Source organism: Triplophysa rosa, linkage group LG18, assembly GCF_024868665.1.
Source record: "Triplophysa rosa linkage group LG18, Trosa_1v2, whole genome shotgun sequence".
NCBI classification, from domain to species: Eukaryota; Metazoa; Chordata; class Actinopteri; order Cypriniformes; family Nemacheilidae; genus Triplophysa; species Triplophysa rosa.
Window position 1 is genome coordinate 22829297 of NC_079907.1, and position 15999 is coordinate 22845295.

General features: G+C 40.0%; 1 protein-coding gene across 6 annotated transcripts in view; it reads right to left on the reverse strand.

Moving 5' to 3' along the window:
- The window catches only part of LOC130569626 (transient receptor potential cation channel subfamily M member 4-like), a 51573-nt gene that overhangs the window by 34971 nt on the left and 603 nt on the right, over positions 1-15999 (reverse strand). For 2 of the 6 annotated variants that reach the window (XM_057359377.1, XM_057359383.1), the window contains exons 2-6: positions 15196-15257; positions 14127-14304; positions 10724-10904; positions 9693-9862; positions 4293-4461 (exon numbers count right to left, since the gene is read on the reverse strand). In XM_057359377.1, coding sequence (XP_057215360.1) covers positions 4293-4461; positions 9693-9862; positions 10724-10904; positions 14127-14304; positions 15196-15257 — 760 coding nt within the window. Of the gene's footprint in view, positions 1-4292; positions 4462-9692; positions 9863-10723; positions 10905-11313; positions 11575-14126; positions 14305-15195; positions 15258-15999 lie in introns of those variants that run through there. The other 4 variants (XM_057359379.1, XM_057359378.1, XM_057359382.1 and 1 more) reach the window with 3 other exon arrangements.

The window sequence follows — 15999 nt, forward strand, 5'->3', positions numbered from 1 at the left end:
AAGTGACATTTTGATTTATTAATAAAAAACAGCTTCCATATACAGTACATTGTTATTGACACTAAACTGTTATAGGCAGAGTAAGGATCAATTCCATGGCTGTAAATAATTCCATTTAATAATTCAATAATAAGATAAAGTGTTTACGGTTATATAATGACTATGTGGAATAAATAATTATTTCATCTTAGCTATACAGTATACAGTGTTATAAAATGTAATTGCCACATCTTGATTTCTTTTTAACCTGCTCAATTTTTTTTTAAAGGCACACTTGAATCACTTACTGTGTCGATAAACTAAATATTCAAGTTAAAACTCTTCACTTATATACTTTGCAAAATCTAGTGAACACAAAATAATGTGACAATGGTCAATGAAAGGCAAAATCATCAACATTTAGGGCAGGAATCAGAGTAAAATCACAGCAAAAAAATGGAAATCCAGACTGATTCAACTTGTTTGAATTTCATCACAGCAACACAAAATGTTAGTCAGTAATGTGCATGGCCCCACATGCCTGTATGCACTCCCGACAATGTCTGGGTATAGCCCTGATGAGATGACAGACGGTGTACCTGGGGGACCTCCTCCTAGACTTGGATCAGAGCATAAGTGAGCTCTTGGACAGTCCATGGTGCTACTTGATGGCTTTGGATACGCAAGATCCCAGAGGTTCTCTTTGGATTTAGGTGTGGCGAATGTGAGGGCCAGTCATTGGCATTGAGCCTTCATCATTCAGAAACTGCCTACAGACTCTGGCCACACGAGACTGGGCATTATCATGCACAAGGAGGACCCTGTGCACCAGCATAAGGTCTGACGATATTTCTGTAATATTTCATCCCGGTATAGCATGTGGAGGTCTGCGCAACCCTCTGAGGATATTCATCCCCAGACCACCCTTGCTGCTGCCTCTTTAGTGTACTTGTAGTCACTTTTATTTGCACGAAGAGCAAGTGAAAATGATTGACAATCACTTATGCTTCCTTACTGAGTTGATTGATATGCCTGAAGGTTAACTGACTTGGTGTTATACTGTGATGATTAAGTGTTCCATTAATGTTTTTGAGCAGTGTATAAAATTTCATGTTACTTTATGTACTTAGCTTCCTGTGGGTTGAAGTCAACTGATGTTAAACTGTACCTGCCCACTAACTGTATTTTACCCAATAAGTTATGGATAGCAGCTTTAAAATAAATGCAAATACAAAAATAATAAAATAAATAGAAAAAAATACAATATTTGTATTTTTTGTCTTAATTCAATCACAAATACATGATGTCATGCTGTGTCGAGGGATGAAGTCAAGGGTATACATCATTGTAGTCCTTAGTTTATAACACTTAAGTCAGCACTTAAGAATCAGTCTTAGGCTTTGCTAAATGTTGCTCTATATAAAAGTCTTTACTGTTGAGTCATATGTAGTTAGTTCATGTTCCTGGTTACTCGTTTTGTTTTACCTCATTGTGGGTTTTTATTTGGCTTTATTAAAGTTGTGTGTTACCCCTTTATCCGCTGTCTGCGTCTGGGTCCGTCCTCGTGTGCATATCGTGACATACCTTTTCCCCCCATGCACACGAACAGGTGCGGGGCATGAAATCATTAACAGTCAATAATGAGGAAACGAGGGGGCGGGGACATAGACGAGACCAGAGAGAGCGCATGTTACGTCATAACCAACAATAACATGTCTCTCTCCACACAAAACATGAGGCTCTGTCATGATCCTGCCACTAGATCAAGAAAGACATGACATGATGAGGCGGAATAGCCCAGTTTTTACAGTTAACAAGAAGTCACTTAACTTCCGTACATGGGCACAAAAGGGTACCAAACAACTTCAGCACATCTTCCAAAATAATAACTTGGGTCCCATTTTCTTATTTCGTCCAGAACACGGCATCAGGAGTAATTGTTTTTTGGAATATTTATAATTAAAATCATCTATAGAGTCGAAAATGAATACACAAACAATTAATCTAAATCTTTCACAGTCCATCTTAGAATTAATTAGTATATCATCTTCAAAAGACTACTCACCAACATATACAAAGTAATATCAAAATCTGACAACACATTGAGCATACCATATGCTAGGTGGGATTCAGAAAAATCTATTGCTCCAGATGCAGTTTTCTGGATGGAAATATGCACAAATATTTACTCAATGGCAAAAAATGCCAACCTGCAAACTCATAAAGTATAAAGTACTTCACAGATTTCACTTAACTGGGCAGAAACGGTTTAAAATGGGATTCACCTCAGAAACTTGCACATATTGCCCAGTTTCCATACTTGGCGACTTATCCACGATCAATTCTAACCATATAAACACCCAGCTACTCTAACCCAGGCACTAACTGTCGCCAAGAAAACTATCTTCATAAACTGGAAATCAAGGAATACCATACACATAGCATCTTGAAAAGACTTACAAATAAACTACATCTCTATGGAAAACATTTCCGCTTCCTCTCACAACAATACACCAGAGACGCACCCCTCCTGGTCATCTCTCCTTACCCTTTAACAACCCTCTCTTTGCTCGAGAGCAGCCACAATGAAGCACTTCCACACACACTTCCAAATTATTTGGGGGGTACTAGGAAGACTATTTTTCCATCAATACAATTATTAAACATGTTATTTTTAATATTTAAAAAGATATAAAATCAATGCATTCTCATTACTATTATTATTATTATAAATATAATTATTTTGGGTCACACTTCAGTATAGGGGGCAATTCTCGCTATTAACAAACCATTAACTATGACTTTCCCCCAATTAACTCTTAATTTGTTGCTTATTAATAGTAGGATTAGGGATGTAGAGTATGGTCATGCAGAATATGTGCTTTATAAGTACTAATAAACAGCCAATATGCCAATAACACTAGTTAATAGTTAGAATTGCCCCCTAACTGAAGTGTTACCTTATTTTGTTCTCTCATTTATGCCTCCGGTCCCCCGTTGGCCGATCCCTGATGTGAAGTAGCTGGGTGGTTGCGGTTGGGCTTGAGGTCTCTGCCACCTTACTGTCTCCCCCACAATCTTCCCTGAGACTTCCTGCCTCAGGCCGGTTCTACTTTACATGCCTCGCTTTTTTAATGCGCCACATTTTAGCTAACACACATATGTAAAAAAATAATATATATATTTATATTAGGGTTGTCAACGTTAACGGCTGTCCAACCAGAAATTGCTGCCTGTTTATTTATTTATGTTTGCTTTTTTGTTTCTTATTCCAAGAGAACTGTGCTCTTGTACCACACTGTTCTAAGAATTGATTTGTTGAACCCAGGCGCCTAATTGGTGCCTGAATGGGTTTGAGAGTGCTCAAGGTTTAAGTGTTTGTTTTTCATCTTTTTTTTTTAATTTTGGTTTCTTTAAAAAACATTATATCTTAATTGATTTGATATTTTCCCTATTTCCCCCCTTAATTGATTTTGTTATTTGTTTAATTTGTTTTGTTTTTCCTTGCAATTGCCTTGATTGCGGTTTTGTTTAATTTGGCTGTAGTTGTCTTTTTCTGTTTCTACTTGTTGTTTTCAGGAGAAGGGGGAGTCCAGAGTGGGCAGGCTAGCCATTCCCTGGCACTGGAGTTTCTCCCACAGATTACAGTTTTCATTTTGCTTTGTAGTGTATTTCACTAGTGTGTTGCGGTTCCTTTTTGTGTGATCACGTGTGGATATTATTGTAGGCCATTTGGAGGCCTGGTGTCTAGACTGCTTTACTGCTGGTGAGCCCCAGTTCTTTAGCTTAGCGCATTTCTTTTTGGGCAAAGTTTGTTTGTCTGCGTTCATGCCACTGTAATTGTTGCTGCCCGCTACTGATTGCTGTGAGCTTTCACTGGTTCATTGACCATCTCTCTAATTATTTATAGTCATTTAATAAAAAGTTGCAGTATTACTAATAAAATCAATTTTCCATATCCACTGTGCCTTGTGCCTTGTATTGGTACAGTATATCCCTGGTAGTCAACCTGGGTGGCGTAGTCGCTGTAATACAGTAGGATTTTATTCTTCCTTTGTGATTGTTAAAGTCCTCCTTGCCACATATGTATGCGCATACAACTGTTAACATTTGCATGTGCATACCCACCATGCCTGAACATGCGCTTTCGATGAGTCGTGTAGCGTGGTATCCTAAGTGTAATGTATATGAACAGAAATTCTGTGTCTTTAGTTTAAATTCAAAGAGTTTTAAACTGTGGTACATCAACAGAATCACATTTTATATTTCTAAAACAGTACTGAAAGCTTTGTCTAACCCTAAGTGTGATGTACCTGAACGCTGACAGGAAATGTAGTATTCCAGACTGGCTCTAAAGCTGACCTCGCCACCTTTACGACCCACGCTGCCGTCATCCACCAGGAGAAAGGCCTTGTAGTTATTATTCAAAAAGCACGAGTCACGAGATGTGTTTGAGACAAAATACTTTGCGGGGAAACTTCCCTAAAGGAGCCAGATAAAGAAAGAAAAACAACTGAAAACGGATGTATGGATCATTATAATTTGTTATAGTGCACAATGCTGCTTTATCTTCCAATTACAGATTCTGAATTGTTTTGGGACAGGCTGTAGCTAACAACCCATGTTGAAAGTGACCTATTAGTCAGATATGGTGACCCATACCCGAAATGTGACCTCTGCATTTAACCCATCCAGAGAGTAGTGAACACACGCACAGCAAGTAGTGAACACACGTACCCCCGGAGCAGTGGGCAGCTATCACTGCAGCGCCCGGGGAGCAAGTAGGGGTCAGGTGCCTTGCTCAAGGGCACCTCAGTCGTTACCCGCCGGCCCTGGGAATCGAAGCGGCAACCTTCTGGTCACGAGTCCGACTCTCTAACCATTAGGCCACGACTGCCCCCAATAGCTATTGCAAAACATTACACTAAGATTCTGCATTATTGTTGCTGTAGAATATGTGCACATTTCTGTATGCACACAGCATATCGAGATATTACTATCTTTTGTATAATGTACAAGCACATTTCAACCCACATAAGTAAGGTTAATTAGCATTAAATCAGTGGTCTCAAATTCAGTTCCTGTAGGCCACAACTCTCCACAGCTTTATTCCAACCCCAATCAAACACACCTAATCAAGGTCATCCGGATTACTAGAAAGTCCCAAGCAGGTGTGGGTTGGGGCTGGTTGGAGCTGTGGCCCTGCAGTAATTGAGTTGAGACAGCTGCATTAAAAGGATACTTCACCCAAAAATGAAAATTCTGTCACCATTTACTCACCCTCAAGTTGAGCACAAAGAAAGACATTTGGAAGAATGTGAGAAATTTTCAGTTCTGGGACATCATTGACTACCATGATGTGTCTTTGTGATTTGATGTATAATGAACATTAAAAACAGATATGTTTATTATGCTGCTGCCCCTTTAAGAGATGCATTGATCTAATATACCGTAACACAAATTTTGGTGTTGCTGCTAGACGAAGTAGGGACAGACAATGGAAGAAATCTAGGATAAACATCGGTGTAGCTATTCCCAGATGGAAGGCGCTGATGAAAGACAAACATTTTCAAAGCGACACCCCGAAGTTTTCTACTGGACCCTAGGCTAATCCAACTCTAGCAATGTAAGTGAAAACTGTGTAGAAAAAACTTAACTGCATTGTAATTTCATGTGAAGTAACATGACTGTGTGCCTATCTTTTACAGAGTACATAGTGACAGAAACGTTCAGATCCACGTTCGGGAAAAGGCCATACCCAAACTTCACCTTACTTCTGGTGCATGCGTTGGCTGCGACGGCACGATCGGTGCGTTGTTTTAGGCTGAAACACTATGGCATATTGGAGGAATTGGATTTGGATTATTCTTACGATCACGTGGATTATTAGTGACTGTGGTGTTTGGAGTAATCAATTACATGATGTCGGAGCGGGGTATGGACTCACCTACTCCCGTGATGGACTTTTACTTCTTCGTGATTCCATTTATTGTCAACTGAATCCATCTATCCTCATTCTGCCTGACATAGCAGTAACATCTGGCTTAAAGAGGAAAAGAGGTAGGCGAGGAGGTGTGCGCTGCAGACTCGGAAGCCGTCCCTTTAAACCTCCACTACCTTCAGTTATTCTCTGAAATGTTCATTCATTCCTAAACAAAATGGACTTGCATCATTCATGGATGCATCGTTCAGGGAAGCATGTGTTTTAGCCTTGACTGAGTCTTGGTTGGTTGAGTCTGTCATGGACTCGGAGGTTGTGCCGGACGGCTCTTTCGGGCAGACAGAACCAGTGACTCAGGGAAAGCGCGGAGAGGTGGGATGTGTATATACATCAACTCGCATTGGTGTACCAACATCAAAGTGCACGAAAGGATTTGTAATCCGGACTTGGAGCTGCTCACCCTGTCTGCCCATACTTTTTATGTCCCGAGAGAGTTCTTGACTGTTGTGTTTAGCTGTGTGTATTTTCCACAAAGCACCAACGTCAAGGCAGCATCCGAGCAGATAGAGCATAACACACAGGCTATGCTCAGCACGTATCCGGATGCTCCAATATTACTTTTTGGCGACTTTAACAGCTGTCGGCTCGACTACCTTCTGCCTCCTTTCAATCAATATGTGGATGTACTAACAAGATTTAATATATTAACTATTGACTAGTATTACAGCAATATCCCAGAAGCTTATAAAGCCAGAGCTCTTCCACCGTTGGGACTGGAGGATCATAACGTGATCAATTTGCTTCCTGTTTATAAATGATGGTTGAAACAACATTACATTTACATTTAGTCATTTAGCAGACACTTTTATCCAAAGCAACGTACAAAGTAGGGGAGAAACAGTAGAAGCAATTTGTGCAACAAAAGTACAATGCATAGGTGCAGTACAACTGGTCTCAGTCAGCCTATCACGGTATACCAAGCTAAGATTTTTTTTGGGGGGGTAGGAAAATAGAAGATAAGTAGAAGACTGTACTAATGGGTCAGATGTTGACGGAAGAGATGTGTTTTTAGCCGATTCATAAAGACAGGTACATAAATCTGAATTAGCGAGTGAAGATATGGGGGTGCCTAACCAGTGGTGGTCTTGTAGGCCAAGAGCAGAGATTTGAATTGGATGCGAGTGACTATAGGGAGCCAGTGCAATCTAACGAAGAGAGGAGTGACGTGCAAAAAGTAGTCGGCTCGTTGAAGACCACTCTTGCCGCTGAATTCTGGATCATCTGAAGAGGTCTGGTTGTACAAGCTGGAAGACCAGCCAGTAGAGCATTGCAATAGTCCAGTCTGGACAAGAACTTGCGTAGCATGCTCAGACAGGAAAAGTCTAATTCTCCTAATATTGTAGAGGATGAACCTACAGGACCGGGTGGTGCTGGCAACATGATCAGCGAAGTTCAGCTGATCATCAATTACCACTCACAGGGTTTTGGCCGTTCTGAAAGGAGTAATGGTTGATGAACCTAGCTGGATGGAAAGGTCGTGCTGAGTTTTCTGGTCGGCTGGGATCATGAGCAGTTCAGTTTTTACACCATAAGCCGGTAATACATAGTTTCTTCCAATGGTCAGAAGATGCTATTACACACCTCCAAGGTTGCGTTGCGTGCACAGCCTGGGATGTTTTTGAGGAGACCTCGATGAGAAGACACTAGTTATTAGTGACTATATTACATTTTGTGTGGATACATTGATACCGGTAAAGACCATAAAAACATATCCAAATTCTAAACCATGGATCAATTCACAGATAAAATATATTTTCCACAAGAAACAACTTGCATTTAGGCAGAGGGATTTTGCTATTTGCTTTTAGAGCATTTTCACACTTGGGTCCTCTTTAAAAGAACCGAACTCAGACCGCTTTAATTGGACCAAGAGGTGGACCAAATGAAAAAGGACTGAGTTCTTTTTATGTTCACACTGTCTCTGTCCCTGAAAGAGGACTCGGATCCTTTTTGGTCCGCTTAAGCAGTAATGGGTACTTGGACCTCTTTATGTTCATACTGTTTTTTGGGTATTGATCCGTAGGAACATTTACCATGGTTTTATTATAGTAAAGTTAGCAGTTAGTAAGAGTTTGTGCACTGTAAAAAGGGACTGAATAGCGAATTAACTAAAACTACAATGCTATATTGAAGATCATGTGTATTAAAAACAGACAAATATGTGCAATGAATAAACATAGAGCCCTGCATTCCTGCCTGAGCCCGACAATGGACATGGTCCCCACTCCCCCGCATGGCAGTATCACTTTATTTTCCACACCAGAGCATGCATACATTGTTATGATGCGAGTGTTTGGAGTTAAACAGTGTGTAAAGCGCACAATCGACAGAGTAATGTTAAGTTTGTGATTTATTATGTTTTCAACTTTATGTGCTTAAAGTAACACGAGAGCGATAACGAAAGGCGCTTTCTCCCGCACTGCACACCAATAAGTCTGTGCAACAACAAAAAAACTAAAATAAACAGACAAAAAAATTAGTCCGACAAACCGAATATTTTGACCAGTTTGGGACATGGTGACACAGAGTACGTAATCATGTCGCGCGTTACCTGTATAAAGTTTTTTTCTCACGGTGACAGCCGAAGCTAAAGGAGGAATTTAAGCAGACTCATGCCCATCATGCATTCAAATTTGAACTCTGGCGGTTGGCAATCAAACTGCGTTCTGTGCCTGAGAAACAAACAAAAATACTCAAAACATTTTTCTAAACTAACGTAATAAAGAAACGAAACATAATTAACCATTATAAACTAAACTAAACTATTTTAATGGCTGCAACAGTTTTAACAGTCTCATTCACATCATTAATTTAAATCTGCGCTCCAGCGCAGTTGGCAATCAAACGATGCGTTCAGCACCTGAACCACAAACAAAAAATACTTCACACATTTTTCTAGATTAACGTAATAAAGAAACTAAACGAAATATGAATAATTGCCATTAAAAACAAACACTAAACTATTTTAATGGCTGCAACAGCCTGAATGTGGAGGTACAAAAAAACCCCGGGCTGTTGCAGCCAGTCGGACTAGTCTCGGGATGAGAATTCTGATAAGCTGTCGGACAACGGCCGGGCTAGAGCCTAAATTTGAGGCCCGTGCAGGGTTCTACACTTGTATATGACAGACAGATCTCTAGTGATCAGATTTAACATGTGAGATGCTGTAAGGATTTACGCAGCTCTCTTTCAGTTGTATTATGCGCTCCTCCGACACGCTTAATTGTTTTATAAGCATCATTTACACATTGAATTTGCTTCTTTACATCTTTAACATTTTTAAGAGCTTTAATGAGCTGCCCAAGTTGAGAAATATGTGACAATGCGCTTTATTTACACGCAGATCCCTTTACGCGTGCACTGTACTTATCAGGAGAGAGAGAATCGAACAGGAACAGCAAGGGAACCCAACCCTAAAAATGATACAATATTGTTTTTCTACTATGGTAGTCAATGATGCCCCAGAATTGTCAGTTGTTAACATTCTTTCAAATAGCTTTCTTTGTATTCAACCGAACAAAGAAATGGTAACACTTTACAATAAGGTGTTATTTGTTAACAATTAGTTAACATTAACAAGGATTAATAAATGCTGAAAAACTCAATTGTTCATTGTTAGCTAATGTTAGCTAATGCATTTACTACTGTTAAAAAAAAGAACCCTATTTTAAATTGTTACTAAAGAAATGTATACATTATTCTGTCGCAATACCTCAGCGTTGACAAGCTGTTGCCGATTTTGTACCAGGCCCCATGGAGCAACGCCTATAGGAACCACTTTATTCAGAGACACAGAGGAAATTGCAGTGGCATGATCCTTCACAGCCTCTCCAACAATTCTGCCAATGCCTTCCCTCAATCCACTGGTTATGATCCACGCCCCTGTGTTTTAAAAGAAAGGAAATACAGTGTATACACCACAAAATTATTGATCAATGTTTTAATTATTCATTATAATAGAACAATAATTACTAGTATGTATAACTGCCAACAATTAGTTTTTATTTTCTATACCACATTTTTGTTCAAATATGGCACTTGACAGTAGTCAACAGACATGGGGTTGACCATATACACCAAACCGGAGGGAGTTGAGATATAACAACATAATACAGTATAGTTAAAAAAATAGTCCATTCTGCTTAGGAAATTGGGTCTCAACTAGTTAGTACAGCAATTAGTTAATTATGCATATACTGTAACTACTACATACAGTAATTACTAATGTCAGTTTTAGTATTGTCGCAATACTAGACACAGCTATGGCTTAGAAGTCACTGTGATCAAGCATCATTTTTATGCATTCACTATTGTCATGAGACATTTCACATTTTACACAACATCAACACCTTTTATTATATACAATATAAAGAAAATTTAGACTGTTGATTGTTCCAAACCTAGTGGGCTGCCCTGCTCCCTACTGCCTACAGAGGCAGCTGCAATCTTTCATGTATTAAACTGTCATGGATATTGTTTTTTATACTCCACCTTTCTGTAAGATATCCCCAAATATTGTGAGTTAGTCACAATATACACTGTGATTGCTGTGTACAGTACATCAAGTAAAGATTAACTGTAAGCAAATGGGTTAAAAAGCACTATAATTAAAGAAATAAAATCTTTTGTAACAGCTTTCTTGAATAAAACATATAGTATATTATTTTATAGAATATTGTCTCCATAGGCAGATTACTAGGTTAGGAACCAAACATTATATATACACAAGGAAGCAGAGGACACCTGTACTCTGTGCAGCTTTAACCAGCCCCTGCCTGAGCACCTCTCGTACCCAGCCCCTGACCTTTGACCTCCCTTCACCACCAACCACTGATACCACAAAGTTGGGCTGTGTCAGTTTCCAGTGTACCGTCATCATTTCATAGACTCTAGAAGGATGTGTGCTGTTGGAAAGACGCAAAAACTATAGGAAAGGAGGGACAATAAAAACAGAATTTGAAGTTATAAATTACAACAACAAACGTAAATACATTTTCAATCAAAATTCATCAATTAGCTGACATTGTGACATATTCAAGCTCAAAATAATGTGTATTGCCTACATAATCTAACCCCTGCCTAACCATTACCCTAAGTCAATCTAAAGTAGTGGCCAAAAGGATGTCCTCTGTCACGAGGCATAAACCAGGCAGGCAAAAGGCAGCGGATCCAAGTGCAGTTAAGAGGTTTTAATCTACGAATTCACATAATTAACATAACAAAGGAAGCGACCAGAAGACAAGGATAACTTAAGAAATGTAACATGTAACAAACAACGACTCACAAAAGACAAAGGAAACACAGACTAACGAAGGTAAACTAGACAAATATACCTCTCCAGGATACCTTAAAGGATCTGCCTATGAGATATGAACTAGTTGAACCAGTTGAGTGCAGTTCCAGAGATGCCCAGGTTGGAGAGAGTGGATAGCAGCATCTGATGATTCACGTGTCAAATTCAGCAGAGAGATAAAGCAGAACATGAACAGATGACAAGGACATAGCTCTCGCCTGCTGTTGGTTTTTACAACAGATAAGTGTGCAGTCTCTGTAGAATGTCCTTTCTTGAAGCCGGACTGTTGACTGTCCAAGGTAGGTTGTTCTGTGAAAGCATATAACTGGTTAAATATCACCCTTTCTAGGGGTTTTGAGAGGAAGGGCAGGAGTGAAATTGGTCTGTAGTTGCTGAGGGTTCTTGAGCAAAGGTGTTACCAGCTTGTTTGAATGAGGTGGGAACGATACCAGTGGTGATGGAGGTGTTTATAATGTGTGTGAGTTGAGGAAGAAGTGCTGGAGAATCAGCCAGTAGGAGGGAATCGGGTTGAGGGGACACGTGGTAGGCCAGGTGGAGAGGAGAATTTTGGAGACATAAGCCTCTGTGAAAGGAGAGAAAGACACGAGTTGAGGGTAGCATGGAGTAGGTGAGCTATTTGGGATGTGTTGTGCAGATAACCGACTGCTGATGGTCTCCACCTTATCGGTGAAGAAGCTGGCAGTCATCCGCAGTCAGCAAGGTGTTGGTGAGGTGGAGGGGGACAGAGGAGAGAGGCCGGTGGCACGAATGATAATGAGTGTCAGCTGTGCGTTACACCGGTCTCGCATCTCTCATGGAGGAGACTCCAGGCCTGGTCCTCTCTCGTCGTGCCTTCCTGTCGCTCCTCCTCTTATGCTTCCGGAGCTTCGTTTTCTCACGGCTCTCAACCCGCCTCCCTCGTCACACAAGTGTTGGCATTCATTTATTAATTTTATTAGATATAATAATTTACATTATTACATATCATTGTATATTGCAGTGGTTCTCAACTCTGGCCCACGAGATCCATTTTCCTGCCGCGTTTAGCCCAAACTCAGATAAAACACACCTGAACAAAATAATCAACGTCTTCAGGAATAGACACATTCAACTTAATGCAGCGTAGGGATGCACTGATCCACTACTCTGGATCAGGATCGGGGTCGATACGGACCGAGCTCGGAACGGCCCAAACCCAGAGCGCACCCCCCCGGGGTATTGCGGGAGTAAACGGGCTCGAGGAGAGGAGCGGGGGTGGTGGAGGGATGTTAAAGACTTTTCAATGCTGCTGGTACAACACCAGTACGCAAGGAATCATTAACAATGCTGAGAACAGCAGGTCACAATGAATCCAAACAAGATTTAAACAAGCTTGTGGGGAGGGGATCAAGCAAGCAAGTGGTGACTTTCATACGTGATACCTCCCTAGTGAGCAGCTCAGAGTCAATTTGAGAAAAGGCAGAAAAGAATGTGCCAGAGAAACTAGACAAACATAAGTAGAAGAGGAAACAGGTGCAGCATAAATAAGTTTGTAAACATTGTCAATCATAGTGCTAAAGAAATGCAGAAAATCATTACACAACTGATTCGAGACAGGTAGAGGTGCCAACATTCACTTTGAGAAGTCTATTTATAGTGTTAAAGAGATGTCTAGGATTATACTTTGATTGGAATCTATAATCTGAGAAAAATAAGCAGATCTTGTAGACTCAATTGCAGCTCTATAATCCCCCAAATGGTCTTTCCAAGACCGATAAAAAACATTCAGGCCTGAGTCACACCACTTGCACTCCAATTTACGGTAAGCTGCTTTCTTAGAATGCAGGTCATCATTATACCAGGGGGCAGAATGAGCAAAAGTGAAAACCACAATAATTCCCCCACCTCGACCAGTAAGTCGCGGTAGATCAAACAGTCCGTACCCCTCAGGAGTAAACAGGTTAAAGAGTCATTTTGTTTATGCCATGTTTCAGTTAAAAACAATAAGTCCAGTTTTCGGTCTACACTAATGTCTTAGTATATAATTATAATAATGATTTTGTGAACGGGGAATATGTTTGGCAACCATGATAAATTGATCGCAAACTGAGATCCAGATGAGACGTCTTAAAAGGGGTGTCAGGGCGGGTGAATGAGAGCGGCCTTTATTGATACACTGTACTGTTGCTTCGTTGTCGCAATGAACTAAAATGCAGTTAGAAATCCACTGGTAACTGACTGGTAACAGTTAAAATTACTGTACTTTGCTGGAGCTGGGTACTAGCTGATGAGTGTCATTATTTATCGCATTGGAAGCGGTCTAAATATTGTGCATCATTCACACACAATAACCTTTTTTAAACTGATGTGTTAAACAAAGTACATACTGTATCTATTCTCTTTGTTATGAACATGCGGAGCGGATGACCAAGCGGATGCATTAAAAAACAACATTAATTTATGAAATGTAGTGGATTAATAAGTATGATATATGTTTAATAATGTAGTGAAGTAAACCATTTCAAAAGTAAAAACACTACTAAAGTGCAGATATTTGAAATGTACTTGAAAGTAAAAATACTTCGGTACTATCCACTTCTGGCAATAAAAGATATATAATTCTACATTGATCAGGAAAAAAGCAGTGCTAGTATCGGTTCGGGATCAGTATCGGACAATACCCAGAATTCAGGTATCGGATAGGGAAAGGAAAGTGGTATCGGAGCATCCCTAGTTACCTGTTCTATAACCTGATTTTTTTCTATTTGTTCTACATGATAATGTTTTAATGTCTCACCATTGAAACTTAAAGACGTAAAACCATAACAATTATTTGAACAGACCAGTACAGTTTACATCTTTAGAGGAACTCACAGAGCTGTGTCTCTTGCCAGCTCCTGCAAACTCCAGCTCTCCAAATGCGTCTGTGGCCTGCTCTGAGGAGTGTTGTGCACTGTCCCACAGACTGACAATGGCTGTGCTAAAGTAATCACCCAGAGCCACTGACTGGTGGGCATCCCGCGCATCCCCACACTGACATAGACCGCCATTGCTGCAAAAGAAAAGAAGACCTCCAAATTCTGCCTTAATCCATTATGGCCTTTATTGCTTTATGAAAAGTTTTTGTGACATTTCTTTTTTCATTTCTAGTGACATTTAATGCCTGAAGCTAATTTAACTGGTAAATTATTTAAAGTCCGGGTAAAGAAAATATTGAGAATTGTTTCTAAACACATTAGAAATGTTAGAAATGTATTAGACACTGAAACACATTAGAAAGACTCTGATTTGTGGAGTCGAACCGTTAAAGAGTTTTTCACCAATTCTGTGTTTAGGATTTTTTGGGCGGGACTAAAACGGTGCCTGATGATGTAATGGAGCGTCAGAGCATGCATGGCCTCTCCCCTGACACTAGAGTGACTTAGCATGAGTGGTCTGCTCAATCACGAGCTCAGGGTTGCCAACTCTCCTGCACACGCATTCAGGCTCTCTCACACTCTTACTCTGCTCAGCTAAACAAATCTCAGGCCAAATAACAAGCGAACGGTAATTCAGAAGCGAATGGACAGAAGGAAATAATGCGAACAGTGCACGAAGGAGGGCGATCACTGCATGATCGCGACACGCTTCAGTGATTCTCTATTGATGAATATTGCGCGTGTTTGAATTCAAATCATCCCGTAAAACTCTTTGCATATACAAGGGACTCAGGTTGAGAGAGGCAAGTGGGCGTGGCTTCAGCGCAGACAGCAGACACACCCCTAACGTTTGAGAGCAGAGAGTACTGCTATTTTTTTTTTAATTTGGTGTTATCATAATTTTTAATGGAGTGACACACTCATAAAACATATTTAATATTGGTTTACCCGGACTTTAATCCTACTATTATATATCACACGCAACAATCTATACCTCTACGAACACTGCCACATAAATCACTCACCTGAAAGAGTCCTCCACAAACGTTGTGCACGCTCTCTTTTTAAAAATGTCTGGAATCCAGCTCTAAAATCAATAACAAGTTTAAATACAATGTAAATATACAAGCTCTAAAGGTTCAAATGACAAATGTATTCTGTGATATTAGAAATGTCCACTTTAAACTCAAGATTAAATCTAAATACACTAACACCGTATCTACACATGGCTTGGGTTAATGGGATTGTCGCGCCACGCCACATCCAATGTGGACAAATGTAAAATTATAATGGGTTCTAATGCGTTCTATTGTCTTTTGTAGCATCACATTTCGCCGCATATTGCATATAGTGCATCAGTAGTACACATTATGTTTTAAATAAAACAAGTTTTTGTAATCTTTTATTGAAACATAATTGCTTGCTCCACCTTCCTTTTCTATCAATGTCAAAAATCCATGACCTATTATTATTATTAGGGGCCAAGCCCCATAGGGCAGTAATAAAGCGCACGCGTCTCTCTCTCTCTCTCTCTCTCTCTCTCTCTCTGCGCTGGTTGCTGCTTATCTGCTATCACGAGTCATGTTCGGTAAAATTTATTCGGCCATTTCACATATTCGGCCGAACACCGAACTTCCGTTTTTTGCTATTTTCGGCCGAACATTCGGTAGGTGCATCCCTACTAGAGGCTGCTACATGTAACACTGAATGTTGTAGTTAATGAGATAATGAAGTGATAACAAGCAGAATCACTGATGGACACAGAAACAACAAGAACAAAAATAAAACAAACACAAGAACTACAACTGACTTCAGCCACAATTCCACAA